This window comes from Siphateles boraxobius, unplaced genomic scaffold (genome assembly GCF_051911475.1).
Source record: "Siphateles boraxobius isolate OS27281-9 unplaced genomic scaffold, OSU_SipBor_1 26, whole genome shotgun sequence".
In the NCBI taxonomy this organism is placed as follows: domain Eukaryota; kingdom Metazoa; phylum Chordata; class Actinopteri; order Cypriniformes; family Leuciscidae; genus Siphateles; species Siphateles boraxobius.
The window spans coordinates 25,427,970-25,444,805 of record NW_027508876.1 but is presented as its reverse complement, the minus strand read 5'-3'; the positions used below and the strand labels follow the sequence as shown (position 1 = coordinate 25,444,805).

The following is a 16,836-nucleotide window of genomic DNA, read 5'->3' as shown; positions in this document are numbered from 1 at the left end:
TCAGAGACGAGAGAGTCAGTTCTTTCTGAATAAGGATTCTTCCCCAGCCCTCCAGCGGGGAAAGGAGTGGCCCTGCTACCAGCTCCTGGAAAGAACTGAGTCTCATCTCTGAGCAGCCCATCTCAAAAGTGCCGCTTAACCGCCGTTTAGCGGGCGGGGCTGGAGAGGGCTGTGGCATCCCCCCTACGGTCTTCCAGAGCCAGGCCCGGGTGAACGGGCAGGGTTGGAACCGTGGGAGGGAGCACTTCGGCAGTGGGCAGACTGAGGGATCTGAGCGGACGGCGGGGCCGTCGGGCAGAATAAGAACTGCCGTCGGGCAGTTGAGAACTGTTGGGCAGAAGCACTCAACCACACCGCCGAAGAGGCCGACCTGGGAGATGGGGGTGTCGAGCAGACGGGTCCGCCCGACATCGTGCACATCAGAACGGTCAGCCCCAGACTGGTGAACATCACCTGACTCCGAGAGCGTACGGCCACTTTCGTCGCTCGGGGAGCAAGATAAGTGGCATCGCGCAGCTCACTGAAGTGCCTCGGGTCAGTCCCGCCCTCCTGCATGTCCATGAGCATCTGGGTCAGGTAGACCAGCAGAACGGTCATGGGATGCAGTGAGGCAGCTGCCTGTCCTGTGGCACTATAGGATTTCGCCACAGATTAGTGTAGACGAAAAGAACTACAGGCTATGGACGGGTGCCTAGGATTGCGCCGGGAAGCACTCTGAGGACATAGTAGCAGGGCAACAGAGCGTTCAACCGGTGGGACCCCAGTGTACCGATGGGCAGCGGCCCCTGAGGGGAGGAAAGGCGGATGAGACCGACGAGAGGACCCGTGATCTCATCTTGCACGTCCGGGAGGAAAGATATTGGGGTTTGCCGTGGACGCGTCAGCGGCCTTACTCAAAACCAATCGTCCCGGGAAAGCATGGCTGTCATCTCCGGATCAAACTCAGGCACAGCTGCATGACACAGACTCGTGGAATCATCAGTTCGCTAGCGGGCACCGTCATTAAAGAGGGGGGGCTGGGGCGTGGACACAGAGTCGGCGCCTTGTTCCAGACCAACACCCTCAGGTCACCCTGGCCACCAACCGAAGATCGGGTGGTGGATGAGGGGACTCTCACTCTTGCGAGTTCACCGAGTCTCGACCTATATATGACGCGATGATCACGTTCCCAGAGAGAACATGAGTCATCCACGAGCGCTGTTCAAGCATGATCAAAGCCCAAACACACTAGACAGCGCTCATGCCCATCAGAGTCCGATACCAGTCCGCTGCAACCAGAAATGCACGGGTGAGCCGTCTTTAAAAAGTGCGAGCTCTTTTATGAGAGGAGAAAAAACTCTGCGATGTTGAAGCGCACAGGGAGACACACACACACTGCCAGATCACTGCACAGATCAGCACTGTTAGCTCGCTGCAGATCGCCGTCACACCAACACCGGAGTGAGAAGCTCGTCTCGTAGAGCGAAGTCAGAGATGGCTGTGGAGTGAAGAAATACTCTTGGCTCCGAAGCGAAAACATGATCTGCCTTTGCCGGCGTCTCTCCTTTATACCCACGCGGTGGGGCGGAGATACGCTATGCAAATTCCACAGACCCTTGGCATTTCATCGCCATTGCCTTGTTTTGTAATACTCGAAGTCGATAGGTGTTCTAAGTGAAACCCCCATTCGTCGTCATCCGACGTAACTCGGAGTGACTACGAAAGGGTACACATGTGATTCGAAATGATGTGAACTCAAAACATGCAGCTTCTTTTCTCAGTAAAGTGCGTTCTGAAGCAGACAGCTTTCTTTTGTGTTATTATATCTGACACCAGAACTTAGTTATAATGCTTCTCTGATTACTTTGCCCCTCTTGAACACTGCAATTAACTCTGGTCTCATGGCTGAGAGTTAAACAAGAAAACGAGTTGTTCATCAAGGACTGTGATAATTAAAGCCTCATCCCTAGCAATTAGCCCTTGTATCACGCAGAGGAAGAAGTTGCTCAGAAACGCTCATCATTATTAAGGCCACTGCATGTCAAACACGAATAAAGCTTCATTGAGCTCTTCTGTTCCTTGTCAGCCAATGCTGAAATGTCTAGAATGTGTCTAGGCCTACTTTAATATTAATAGGTTATATTTGCTATGTATATAGCTTGCAGAAAGTTTTATTTTTGCCAGAATACACTGGTTCTTTTTATATGGCCGTCGATGTACAAACTTTTGCTCACAAAATGATCTAGGTACGGTGCCGTGCAAAACCCCTAGTTAGAAGTAGCCGTTTCTATTGTATCTGTTCAAACTGTAATACATATGTGCAGTATTTTCTACATGTTCATAGCATACCTGGTTAAAACTAAATCAGTTTCCGAAAGGAGAAATTGAATGGGATTTTACTTTTGGAACACAACTGTGCTCTTCAACAAATGTTTAATTTAACCTTTCATAGCTTTATTTATATAATGTGGTATGTCATTTAAAAGACGTTCATCAGCTTTAATTAATGATTAAGGCTAAATACAGCGATTTTCTATCATTTCTAATGAAGTTTGCTGTTCCAAATTCAGACAATGTCTACTTAAGGCTGCTTTAACCTTTTACCTTCTTCCTTCCCACTAATTTGACTTATGACTTTGGCTAGAAGCAGTTGACCTTGATGGCTTTTTCTTTTAGTTGGTGGCTAGCAACAGTTAAGCTGGTTTTGAAAACAGCATTCATACGTGCCACTGACCACAGGCTTTAGCAGTGAATTCTCTTTTCTCTGCCCCAAAAGCTTGACCTCTTAACTGTAATGTCACATTACCGATTCATACAGACTAATTCATGCATACAGTGAGTGCATGAATTAACCACAAAAGGCACAGAACATGTACGGTGCCTGAGGTTATTAAACCCATCTGGGCACAAACTCTCTCAAAGTTCACTCTGAGCCAGTTACAATCACAATATATCTGCAATGAACATGACGTAGAATAAAGTAAAAAAGACAGATGAATTTATCAGTCCTTTGGTGACCAGAATGATAAACACTCTTTACAGTGTTTAACTTGCTTTAACATTATGTTTTATAAGATATAAATGTAATTATCGTTCTTTCAGCCCCACAACAATATATTTATTTGTGAGGCATGGTTATTGTCGCATAATAAACCATGACTTTTTTTCTTCCCAAAATGTGTTTTGTACACAAAATACATGCAATTAAGTAATAATCCATTCAGACCAACTGACTGTTCATTATAATGATTCTTATGTGGCTATAAAAAAAATTGACATATTATTCATATTATGTAATATTAAAATTGTTATATTATGTGAGAAGAAAGTAACCACAGAGCGGTACAAAATACATGAAACTAGCTCTATAGAAAATCAGTTGCTCAGGGCAACAGACAGTTCAGCTGTCATTATATAAAATATTTGTCAACAGAATGTTGAGTCAGCTAATAAAAAAGTATTGCAGTTGCAATTCTCAGCCACTTTTTTAGTGTCTTGCAAAAAAATGAAAAATCCCAAAGTAACTTAAAAGTTGACACATTGTGGCCAAAAGTGATGTCCCTAGGGGGCATATTTGTTTTAATGACTATTCAAGTTTGATTAAACCATCAAGTATGAGAAAAATATATATATATATTTTTTTTTTGTTATTTTTTATATGAGGGAAGAGCAAAACATTAAACTTGGTTAAGGTATTTATGTGACAAAATGATTTAGCAAGAAAGGAAAAACTACAGCTACTGTACAGGTTTTATGAAAAGAAGAAATAACCTAAAAGCTCACAGGAACAAAAATTGACAACAACATATTCATTTACTTTTTTTTTTAGTTCTCTGTTGTTTTTGCATGTGCACAATTTCTTTGTATGACAGCCAAAAATGATGTCCGCACAAATTGGTATGTTTCATTGCGTTATTACAAATAAACCTATTGACTCCAAGCAAAGCTATGCATATGCTTACAAAATCTTGAACAAATTTTTAAAAACATTTGAATTAAAGGGTGAGGATGTCAATTTTCCTATAGGCTGGACATCATTTTTGGACCTCTACTGTACCTGTATAAAGTAAGAACACATTAAAATCTTAATTCAGATAGAATTGTGAGAACCTGCGCTGCCATAGGCTATATGTTCATGAGCTTGTTGGGTAGATTCATTATCACATTTGTTGGTTTGGTTTGTTTTGACAGACGTCTCTAGAGACCATCCCAATGCTCCCTCTCCTTCGTGTATCCCTCCCGATTCCCCTAAATCCTGCTGATGACACAGATCGCCCTTCACAGTGTTTCTGGAGGAGCTAATGAAATCTTTAACGGAACAGCAGGACCGTGGACCGTTTGGTCCGTCTGAGAAGTGTGTCCCTGCAGCTGCTTTAGACCTGGAATTACTGAATCAGAACAACAGTCAGACACTACCATACTGAAGTTTGTTAAACACAGTTTAAAAGGCTGAATTGTCCATGTCATGTTCCAGTTTCACGGTAAGAGACCCACACACAGATCCATTTTCAATTTAAGGAAAAATCTTCTGATTTAAGGTTTCTTTCTTGTTTCGCTGCTTCTTGTGGCCTTTCTGTGTCTGTCAATCATCAATTTTCAATTATACTATTAGTGATTATAGACGCAGCAATTTCTTCTCATCAGACCCAGTGTCTTCATGATTGTAATCAAGCCCAGATCGTTCCTTCCTTAATAAAAATCTTCCACTTAATAAAACAGTGTAAAAAGGGAGAAACAGCAGTTTAATTTATCAAGATGCAGCAGAGCAGATCAGATCAGTGTCAGATCAGATCATGTCAGATCAGGCATTTGAGCTAAAAAGAACTAAAAATGCATTGGAAACAACATCAACATTTGTTTTCACGTTTTGAATAATGTGTCCTCAACCAGTTTTTATTCCAAGTGGTGCACAATGGGAAGTGAGTTTCTGCCATTTTTCAGAAAATAATAATAATAATAAAGGTATTTGCATCATTTATCACACAATTCAGACTTTATTTCTTACAATTTCAAGTATATTTCTTTCAATTTTGAGTTAACACCTCGCAATTCGGACATACAGTACAAGCTCGCAATTTCAACTCAAAAACTCAAAATTGTGAGATATAAACGTTAAAATTGTGTGATTTAAATGATCTTTTAATTTTTTTATTCCAAGAGTTCTGACTTTATTTCTCGCAATTTTGACTTTTTTTATTGCAATTCCGAGTTTATATCACACAATTTTTACTTTTTTTCTTGAATTTGTAAGTTTACATCTCGCAATTGAGACTTTTTAAAATAAAACAAAAATTGCGTGTTTTTTCCCCTCAGTTCTGAGATTACATATCACAATTCTGATTTCTTGAAATTGCGAATTTATACAATATCTCAAAAATATTTTCCTCTTAATTCTCAGCCCATTATGAAAGTTTGGTGCTCTGCGATTGATTCTGACTAAAATTGGATTAATAACCTAATTAATAAAAAAAAGTTTAACGTATAGGCCTACTGTTAGTTGTTATTTCATTCATGAACGCAGCTGTCACACTCATGTTCTGTTTAGTTTCTAGTCATAGTTTTGCTTGTCACTGTTATTGTCACTGTCACTGAGTTATTCATTAGTTGTCAAGGTTTCTTATTAGTTACACACCTGTTCCCTGTTCCATTGATTATCATGCTCAGTGTATTTAAGCCCTCTCTTTCTTTTCTTCAAGGTTTTGTGTTAGAGTTGTGTTTCTGTGTGTACTGCTTTATTGAAAGGGATTATAATTGTTCATTCTGTCATGCATCATTCTTGGTTTTCACCACATGCAACACCAGACAGCTACAATTTGCCCCTGGTTTCACATACAATGCTTAAACCATAGTCCCAGACTAAAATGCATGTTTGAGCTGTTTTAACTGAAAGTATACTTGCACTGACATATCTTAAAATATGTTAGTTCCATTGTTTTGTCTCAAGATGCACAACAGTAATTATTTTTTCTTTTCTTTTCTTTTCTTTTCTTTTCTTTTCTTTTCTTTTCTTTTCTTTTCTTTTCTTTTCTTTTCTTTTCTTTTCTTTTCTTTTCTTTTCTTTTCTTTCTATGGCATGCTTATAAAAGATAAATGTCCTTAATTGAACTAAGGCCTAATCCTGGCTTAATCTAAACCCTGTCTGTGAAACCCAGCCTTTAACTTTTTCTTTCTTCACTAATGCCTTTCGACACACAGCAGTTTGTTTATGCTCCTGCTTGACAGCGTCTGAGGTCAACATGATGTGTAACATGATGATAGTCTGATGACATACAATACTAAAAAACAAAATGACGTACATGTGTAAAAATTACATTACACACACACACGCGTACACAGACACACACACAGACACACACACACACACACACACACACACACACACACACACACACACACACACACACACACACACACACACAAGAGATCAACTTAATTTACTTCACAGAAGTCATGGTTAATTTTCATCATAGAATTGTTCGTGAGTCATATTCTGCCGCTTCAAACTGTAGTCCATGTTTTACTATTTACAGTAACATGAAACTGATGTAACAAATATCACTTAACGTCACTAATAACAGTACAGTATGTCCTTACACGTTCTCCACCCAAGTGCAATTGAAACCAATGTCCACTAGAGGGCAGACGAGTAAAAGACTTGGACTGTAGAAATGGAACATGATGTGGAACGGTTCCATTTACATACTAATGACTTTATTAGGCGGTGTAAACAGCATATTTTAATTACCTTAACCCTATAAAGCTTATATAGGAATAAGCATAATTGAATTAAAACATGAAGTATTCCATTTTTATTCGAGAAAATCCAGAGTGTCTGGATTTCCTCAGTCTAAAATAATTATTCAAATGTTATTTTATTTAGGTGAAGGCAACAGGAAAAAAAGATATTGGTTTAATTTCAAAAGAGTTGTTTTAATATCTTAATCCTGCATATAATCAAGAAATGGATTATGAAGGTAAATCATTTAGTGAAATTCATATAATAACATGACATGATAACATTTTTTTAAATCCACTCTAAAACAGAATGTGGATGTCTTGCAACTGTGTATTGATATTCAGCTAGTTAAGCATGCAGAGAACTAATCACTAAACATGATGATCTCATCAGGACTAATGATTGTGTCCAACAAACTACCTTGATTTAAATCATAGAAATGCTGTGTTGCTCATTGCCTGGATAGATCCTGCTAATCTGTTTATTTTTATGACGTGCAAGGTTTTTACTCTGCAACAGAGAAGCATTTGAAAAAAAAACTCTCAAAGTTCAGTTTATTTTGCACATTTGAAATGGAAGACAAATACTGTTCATAAAAAAATGAATCTGATTGTACTTTAAAAGGTTTATTGAATTTGTGGAAATTTGTTGACAGTTTGGTCTTATGGTGAAAGAGACACAAGTTCATCAAGTTTTTGGTCATTTGCGATAATCATACACAACATTAAAAGTTGAAGCAGTGTATTGCTGTGGTCTTCAACAGTGTAAACTAGGCCTACAGACTTTGTGGTTAACATAAACCTGGTTAAAACTGGTTTAGCCTACTTAGTGGCCTACGTTGTCTTTTCAGCTCTAATACAGGTCTATTAACAGACCGCTCTAATGTGGCAATGCAAAAAAGGCACTTTAAAGCTGTTTTTCATTTGTACTCTAAACAGAAACAACAAAAGAAACTTCATTCTCTTCCTCTTCTACTCCAGCGTGGATCTTCAGCTCTGTAGTGCCCCTACTGGTCACAAGTACACATGCGGTTCATTCATCATCCTCGTTTTGGGTGGACTCGTTAATTATCTGTGATAATCGAAAGGTCAGAAGGTTATCATTTTCATATAAAAACGTAATATCTTATATAAAAACTCTTTTCATGCCACTCACATGTCCATCTCTTGTCTCGATGGTCTTTATCACCACTTTCTTTGGCTGGTTGTCCATCATAGGTCTGGTTTCCCTCATGGACTCTACAGGCAGAATATCAATCAAAATATAGTCATTACATCATAAAAGTGTGATTGTGCTTCAAAGGGGTCACACAGATGGGAGCCTCCAATTGTAATACATTTTTTCAGGCCAGTGGTTCTCAGCTGGTTTTATGTTAATGTTACTGACCTTCATAAGCCCAAAAATATGCAAAGCTATTCACTTGGGCTGAATAGGAAAATTGACCATTTCGATTTCAAAATTAATGTTGAATTTCAATGGTTTTATACTCAAACCATGTTTATTCCCATGCACTGCATGTAAACATGTATTTGATTTGATATGATTGGATGCAATTTTAACACAAGATATGGGACATATATGATACGCATATTTGTTTAACTATCATAATTATGCATGTTTTATTAGTTAGCTGTCATTCACATTAAGCATTGTTTTCCCTAACGTTCACAACATTCATAAGGATGATCTGAAGCATACTGTACCTCGAAGGGTTAATGATGTGAGGTTGGGAAACGGTGTGGTGATCCTTGAGAGAAATAAAGAGAGAAATGAGTCAAAAACATATTCTAATAGTCTTAAATTTCCACTCAGTATTTTTTCCCCATAAACAACTAAATAGTACTTTTGAAAGATATATTTATTTACATTATAGGTCACTTTAAGGGGCTGACATGTTGAGATCAAGTGACCAGCTGAATACTATTCACTTTATCTTTTGCTCACGGAATAATAATTTAATAAAATTATAATAAAATTGTCTAGTTAACAGGGTTACAAATGCTTTCATTAGTTCTAGTTTTAGTTAATGATAATGTCAACTGAAGCTAAAACTGATTTAAAAAAAATTGTCAATTGAAATAAAACTGAAATAAAAAATATTTAAGTATTAATGAAAAACGTAAACTAAAGGACAATTAGAAATGTTTAGAAACTAAAACTGAACTGAAATTATAACTGTAAAAAATTAAACCTAAATAATAATATTTTAAAAACTGATACAAATGACAAGCATATATCAAAATGACTAACAATTCAATTAAAATTAAAAAGAAAACTGAAAATATAAAAATAAAAGCTCATTCACAATATTAATAAAACATATATAAATAGTAAATGTTGATTGCTGCAGTCTATTTTTTTTAATTAATTTAAATGAATTATTTAAAGAACAATGGTTTGAATGAATGATTCAATGACTCACTCATAAAGACTTCACTTGTTTCATTAATGGATGAATCAGCGTTTTTGAATCAGCTATTGTTTTCATGATGCTGCATTTATTCCACCAAGTGTCATTATACTGTAAGTCCATGTTGAGTGCACCTTTAAAGAAAACATAATATCAACATGCAAAAGCAAGAATTCACCTGCTTTCTTCCCCTTCCAGCAGCTTCCTGTAGGTGGCGATCTCAATATCCAGGGCCATTTTAACATTCAGCAGATCCTGGTATTCACGTAGATGACGCGCCATCTCATCCTTCATGTTACGGATATCGTCCTCTAGATGGCCGATGGTGTCCTGGTAACCGGATGCCTCCATGGAAAAGTTATCTTCCATCTCTCTCATCTGACGCTCCATGGACTCATTCTGAAATTATGGTTCCGATAGTTTGACATTTAAGCAGCCATAATATAAAGCACTTTATTAAATGCTAATCAGGGTTATTATAGTTAACTAAAACCATTAAAAAAAAATGTGTCACTTAATAATAAATAAAATAGTGCTGTCAAATCGATTAATCATGATTAATCGCATCTAACTTAAACGTTTTTGGTTATAAAATATATGCACACACACACACACACACACACACACACACACACACACACACACACACACACACACACACACACACACACACACACACACACACACAGATATATATGTACAAAAAATATATAATATATATATATATAGTTATAATAATATTATATATTATATTATATACTTTTATGTTAGATGCGATTAATCGCGATTAATCAATTTGACAGCACATTTATTTTATTTCAACTAGTTGCCATTGCAGAATTTCTCATTTTTATTTTGTTTAACTTGATGTATTTTATATATAAAAAAACTAAAACTGAAATAAAATAAATAAAAACTATGCACATGAAACAAAACTAAAACTTTTACCAGAATTAAAATTAAAACAGAAAATGTAAAGTCGAATTTAAAATATTAATAGAAACTATAATCCCAGCTAACAAAGATATGTTGTAAGATCATTTTGCTAATAGTCTCAAAGTTATGAATGTTCAAATATGTAAAAAAAAGAAAAAAAAAAAGAAAAGAAAAAATCTTGGTTATGCGAACATTAAAGGAACATTCCGTTTGATCTTTCTTCAAACATTACGGAAGTGTTCTCTGAACATTCCAAAACAAGTAGTCACATTTAAAAAATGTTTGACAAATGTCTAACTAAAACATTTCAGTACAAAACGCTCCATGAACTATTTATACAGTAGATAACATTTTTGTGACGTTTTGAGCCAACATTATTAAAGACCAGATAACTTTTAACTAACATTCTATTAATGTTACTGGAACGTTACTATGGTGTTCTGAGAACGTTCCCTGTTAGTTTATATAATCTCAATGATCCTAAAATAGCACTGATGTTAATATAATCTTCTCCAGTACTCACAGTTCCCCTAAGAGCTTCTAAGTCACATGTGAGAGACTGAAGCTGGCGACGGTAGTCATTGGCCTCCTGCTTGGCCAGACGGATCGCGTCGTTGTTGCGGGCCGCAGCTTCTGACAGGTCAGCAAACTACAAAGAAAGAGAAAGTCCAAGATTAGGATAAAGATAAAGCTCCATCTGCCTCTCTCTTTTGTTTTCTGTTTACCACTGAATGACACTGATTGTGCTAGTTTCAAGGTTGAAGACCTAGACCAATAGATCAATAGGTCCATTAGGAAGATCAATACTGTGACACAAGAGCAGATGGTCTCGAAATCTACACAAGCCTCTACGTCGACCATCTGCCATGTCTGAGTTAATACTTACTCATTCCTTAAACATCTCACACTGTCTTACAAGATCAGTGGCACTTTCAATCACAATAATGCTAAATTATCCTTTGTTTTATTGTTTCATTGTTCATTTGTTGTTATTTAGTCTCAGTAGTTAATAGATGTTCTTCATCAACTTTTAATTTGGAGAAATATAAATACACATACAGTAATAGAGCTATAAAATTTGCAAAGCAGCTCAGACTCTTAAAATCAAAATGTTTTGTAAGGCCTGGTTTCACAGACGGGGCTTAGATTAAACCAGGATTAGGCCATAGTTCAATTAGGGCATTTAAGTAGCTTTTATAAACATGTCTTAGAAAAAAAGCATTACTGGTGTGCATCTTGAGATAAAACAATGGCACTGAAATATTTTAAGATATGACAGTGCAAGTTGCTTTTAGTTAAAACACCTCAAACATGCATTTTAATCTGCGACTATCTTAAACCTTGTCTTTAAAACGTATGGTAAATAGTAATGTTACTGAAATACACAGGCCTAGCAACCATGGCACAAACCATGTTTATTCTTGCTGCATGCAAATCAATATTAGATCTGATTTGAATTGGTTGCATAACTTTAGACATAGAGAAAGATATGGAATATGGGAGTTTTTTCTTTATTATAAAAATGAATTTTATCATGCATGATTGAATGAATGTATATTGTTATGATGGAAAAATGATTAGACAGCTGAGATACTGACCTTGGATTTGTACCATTCCTCGGATTCCTGGATGTTCCTGGAAGCCAGAGTCTCGTACTGCTGCCGAACATCTTTCAGGGCAGCGGTGAGGTCCGGTTTGGACACTTCCATATCAATCTGGACATGCTGCTCCTGGATCTGCATCTGGAGCTCGGCAAGTTCCTGAGGAGATGTTGGAAAAAATCACTTGAACAATCCAAATGCACAGTTTGTACTGTTCAAAAGTCTGGGGCTGAAAAGAAGTCCCTTTACGCTCACCAAGGCTGCATTTAGTTGATCAAAAATACAGTAAAAACAATAACATTGTGAAATATTACTTTTAATGTAATGTAATGTTGTAATGGCAAAGCTGAATTTTCAGCATAATTACTCCAGTTTTCAGTGTCACATGATCCTTCAGAAATCATTCTAATATGCTGATTTGATGCTCAAGAACTATTTCTTATTATTATAAATATTGAAAACACTTGTGCTACTTAATATTTTTGTGGAAACTTTGATGAATAGAGTTCAAAAGAACAGCAGATAACATTAAAAATGTCTTTGCTTTCACTTTTTTTTATCAATTTAATGCATCATTGCAGAATAAAGTATTCCAAAAAATACCTTACTGAACCCAAACTTTTTAGTGTTGATGTCATTTTTAGTTTTTGATTTGAATGTAAACAGAACAAATATGACTGAAATAAAGTAGCGATAGTTTATTAGCCCTGAACTAATGTACGTCCTGATCCTGAAACAATGTCTCAGCCTTATTCTCTTGGAATTACTCCCGTTTCCACAACCCATTTAATCACTATGGCAGCAGGTCAAACATGCCTGACAATCCCCTGATATTAACAAAAGAATCAGTCGGACAGAAAACCAGGACTGTGAGCAGAAGCGTTAAATTCCCAGAGGAAATTCAATTAATTTTATCGTTCAGAGGTTACTTTCTATAGTTCAGGAGATTCTGAGTTGTTTGTTTTTAAGTGTCGGCTTGTCTCAGATGCTTCTCCTAATAATCTACAAACATAATGTGGATAGTATTGCTCGGATAATTTGGTCCCGGAAGAATCGGAAGATAAATGTTTGGATTCATCTCCATTTTTGATTGCATGTCTTGGCAAATCTGAGACATGACTGATATCTATTCTGAGACGCATGTGAGATTATTGGGGTCTTTTTCTCAGGAGCAAAATCTGTGCAAAATGTAATTTGCATTTAATGTCATTGTCATCAACGAGAAACAAGTGAGATATTAAAGAGATCTAATTTTTGATGCTTCTGTCTCCAGGTGGTTCAATACCTCATCGTGAAGTTTCTTCAAGAAAGCGATCTCTTCTTGCAAGGATTCCACCTTTCTCTCCAGGTCCAGTCGGGCCAGAGAGGCGTTATCAACATCCTGTGGGCGTAACACATATAAAATATATCAATGTGCCAACCTAGGAGACATCTCTCCTAAAAATATTGGGTTACACTTTGTTTTAAGGTGTCCGTGCTACAGTTTAATTATACATTTAAGTAGTGAGTACTAATGTACTTACTATAGGGTTAGGGTTAAGAATCGGGGTTGGTTTAGGGCTAGTTGCATGTAATTGTGCATAATTTATAGTTATTACTACAGTAACTAACATGTAACAAGGACACTGTAAATCAAATGTTGTTTTGAACTTGTGCTTCCTTGACATCATCTGAATTCCACACTGTTCCTTTTTTTCATTCTTCTATTTATCTGCACTAAAAGAATCACATTATACACTACCGTTCAAAAGATTGGGTTTTTTTTTTTGTTTTTTTTTAATTAAAAAAAGGTCTCACCATGTATGGCAGCCACTACTCTGATCTTCAATATCACATGATCTTTCAGAAATCATTCTAATATGCTGATTTGCTGCTCAAGAAACAATTCTTATTTTTATCAATGCGGAAAACAGTTGTGCTGCTTAATATTGTCGAGGAAACCATGATGCATTTTTTTCAGGATTCTTTGATGAATAGAAAGTTCAAAAGAAAAACATTTATTTGAAATAGAAAAAAATTGTAATACTATAAATGTCTGTCACTTATGATCAATTGAATGCATCCTTTCAGAATAAAAGTACTGATTTCTTTCAAAATGAAAAATCTTACTGACCTCAAACTTCTAAACCATTCCTGAATGAATTAAATAACAATAGCTCGCCTGCTTCTAATTGTTTGTAGAGCTGCAGCTGGTGGTGACAGACACCCTTTAAAGCACACACACACACACACACACACACACACACACACACACACACACACACACACACACACACACACACACACACACACACACACACACACACACACACACCACCCTCTTCTCTGCGACCATAAGTCACCAATGTCCCCTGGTAAATACTGGCTCCTCCCACTCGTACAACAGTTTGCATTGTCATGAACGCCCAGCTTGCTCTCAGACAAAGCTCTCTTTTCAGTTGTGTGTCTAAATCTGATGCTGGACAAGATGGCAACTTGACTAGGCCCTTTTATTATGAAGGGGGCTGGTCACAATAAGTAGTGTCTTGCAAACACTGACTGGAACGCTAACTGATCACATGCAACTGGGGCAAGCGCTCAATTAAACATCAGGCCCAATGATATGTCTAAGAAATGTTTGTTAGTGGATACTTTGCAGATGCATACCTGTCTGAAGCTCCGAAGGCCATTCTCAGCATCTTCTTTCTGAAGCATCTCTTCTTGAAGTCTGAAAATGATATGAATATTTGAGCAGAGCCACACCCTCATAACACAACCAAACCCACTCAAGCAACTCGTGCACTGGAGCAGCTCACAAGGGAAATATGTTACCCAGAAAAAGCCTTTGATATCAAACTAACTTAAATCAATTTCTTCTCATTTGCTGTATCAAAAAATTAAACCAATGATGGGTAGTTCTTAATCTGGTAAAGGGAAAAAAAGGTATCGAAGAGCTTTGTTCTAAAAGAAAAGTCTTATGCAGAATCAATCACCTTGCACAGTAAAAATGTTGTAACATTTAACTGATTTTATTGAGGTCATACATATTTAATATGACTGAATTGACTTTTAGTCATTTAAAAGTCAGGTCAGGGAGAAATAGATCCTCAGCAAATCATATTTTAAAAGAAATATTTCATAGGCTTATAACATCTTTAAATATTTTCTTATTAACCTACGGTTTATACAGTTTACTGTATATCACAGTTCATATTCTGGTGATATGAAATATGAAACTTAAGACAACATTTTGGTTTTATTTGACCTGGTAAAGAAAAAAAATGAAACATCATGAATGAAACATCATATACACTTAAAAAAAAGGTGATAAATTGGCAACATATAATTATGTAGGTAAAAATATGTTATTAAACATGACTGAATCAAGCTGACTTTCTTATGTAACACTGCACAAATCATTTTAAAGAAAACTCTGCCATATAAGGAGTGTATTCCTGAGCGAAATAATACACTGACAAAATAATAATAATAAATGGTGTAACATATACTTATGTAGTTGAAAATATGTTATTAAACATGACTGTATCAATCTGACTATGTTACACAGCAAAAAATAATAATTTTAAGGATCACCAGGTAGAAATAGCTCCTTAAAATGTACAGCTATTTTAATTTCTTACGGTGTAAGTGAATGAAAATTTAAAGATATATATATATATATATATATATATATATATATATATATATATATATATATATATATATAGCTTAAAGCCTAGCTATAGGCTATATTTTAAAAGAATGCATTTTTTTAGCCTACGTTTATTAATTTATGTTAAATGCGAAATGAAAATAATCTGATTTAGACTAAACCCCAAATCTAGTTTGCAAAAACTGCCAATTATAAAAGTATGAACGTGCACCTGCCAGATATTTATTGTTTGAAACTCTGATCAGTTGGTCATACTTCTCTTTGAGGCGCTCGATGTCCTCTCCCAGATTGTCCCGGTCCACCTCCACTCTGGCCTTGTCGTTGGTGAGCTGATCCACTTGTCTCCGCAGTTCCCTCATCTCATCCTCGTACAGATCCCCGACCCGGGACGCGCCTTTACCCCTCATCTGCTCCAGCTCCGCCGTCAAGATCTTATTCTGCTGCTCCAGAAACCTCACTTTCTCTATGTAACTGACAAACCTGTCGTTGAGATGCTGCATCTGCGCTTTCTCATTGGTTCGATTGGCTTTAAACTCGGTGTTGATGGCGTCGGCGAGCCCGAAATCCAGTGTATCGGTGGCGAGTCTGGGCAGGGGCGCGTTGGTGCGCACCCTCGCGCCCCTGCTCATGTAGATGGATGGAGACGCGGAGGACGCGCTGCTGTAGGACACGCGTGCGGATGTGCGCACCGGGCTGCTGTACTGCCGAGTCGAGAAAGTGGACCGGGACATCGCTGGTCGCTCCCCACCGAACATCCTTTTATAAGAAGAGGTGCTTGTTCGGTTGGCCATTGTAATCCTTTAGTACTGGGTTGTTGTTGAAGTCTGCCTCTACTTTCACTAACTATACCACACTCTGTCCGGACCAACCGAGACCACTGCAGAGGTTCTGCTTGCATTTATAGTCCACTCCCTATGCTAATGACATAACGGTGCAGGGAGGTTTAGTGACGTAGATGTGTCGGGGCGGAGGAGCAGGATGTGCCCCTTTATTAATGAAAGAGCTTGACCATGACAAATACAGGCAAATTATATAGCTGTAAAAAGAGATAAGGGCCTAGATATATCGCCTGTTTACTGTATAATACAGTTCATGTGTGTAACAAATGCAGGTGACCACGTTTAATGTAGCTATATATTAATATATAAAAATAATTAATGTAAACATAAATAAATATAATGTTATTTCAAATAATTACTACGAAATGTATTTGGCAATATAATAAACTATTTTTAAAACAATATTACTGTATTTTATGTATATGTGATATATATTAATGTATTTAGTATAATATATTAGCCTATATAATATTGCATTTAGTATAAAATGATATACTAATAAAAAGAATGTAAACATAAATAAAAAATAATATAATTTCAAAGAATTACTACGAAAACAAATAGGCTACATAGATACAACTTATTTATATATTAAAATTATATAGCCCTACTTATTATTAATATATTATACAATATAATAATATATTATTATTATTAAAATATGATTTATATTATATATATGT

At 36.6% G+C, this 16,836-nt stretch overlaps 1 protein-coding gene across 1 annotated transcript; it reads right to left on the bottom strand.

Moving 5' to 3' along the window:
• Nucleotides 1–7,325: 7,325 nt before the first annotated feature.
• vim (vimentin) lies at nt 7,326–16,279 on the bottom strand. Its single transcript, XM_077245140.1, has 9 exons — nt 15,570–16,279; nt 14,309–14,369; nt 12,948–13,043; nt 11,660–11,821; nt 10,585–10,710; nt 9,304–9,524; nt 8,419–8,462; nt 7,871–7,953; nt 7,326–7,786 (listed from the first exon to the last, which is right to left on the bottom strand). Exons 1-9 carry the CDS (start codon nt 16,103–16,105, stop codon nt 7,748–7,750), a joined length of 1,368 nt encoding a protein of 455 aa, XP_077101255.1. The 5' UTR covers nt 16,106–16,279; the 3' UTR covers nt 7,326–7,747.
• Between the last annotated feature and the right edge of the window lie 557 nt (nt 16,280–16,836).

What these genes read in the sequence shown, in the direction of transcription:
- vim (XM_077245140.1), bottom strand. Translation starts at nt 16,105, where the DNA reads ATGGCCAACCGAACAAGCACCTCTTCTTATAAAAGGATGTTCGGTGGG. An exon ending in TGAAGAAACTTCACGATGAG is followed by an intron (nt 11,822 to 12,947) that starts GTATTGAACCAC and finishes ACATCTCCTCAG; the next exon opens with GAACTTGCCGAGCTCCAGAT. An exon ending in CTGGAAGGGGAAGAAAGCAG is followed by an intron (nt 8,463 to 9,303) that starts GTGAATTCTTGC and finishes ATTTCTCTCAAG; the next exon opens with GATCACCACACCGTTTCCCA.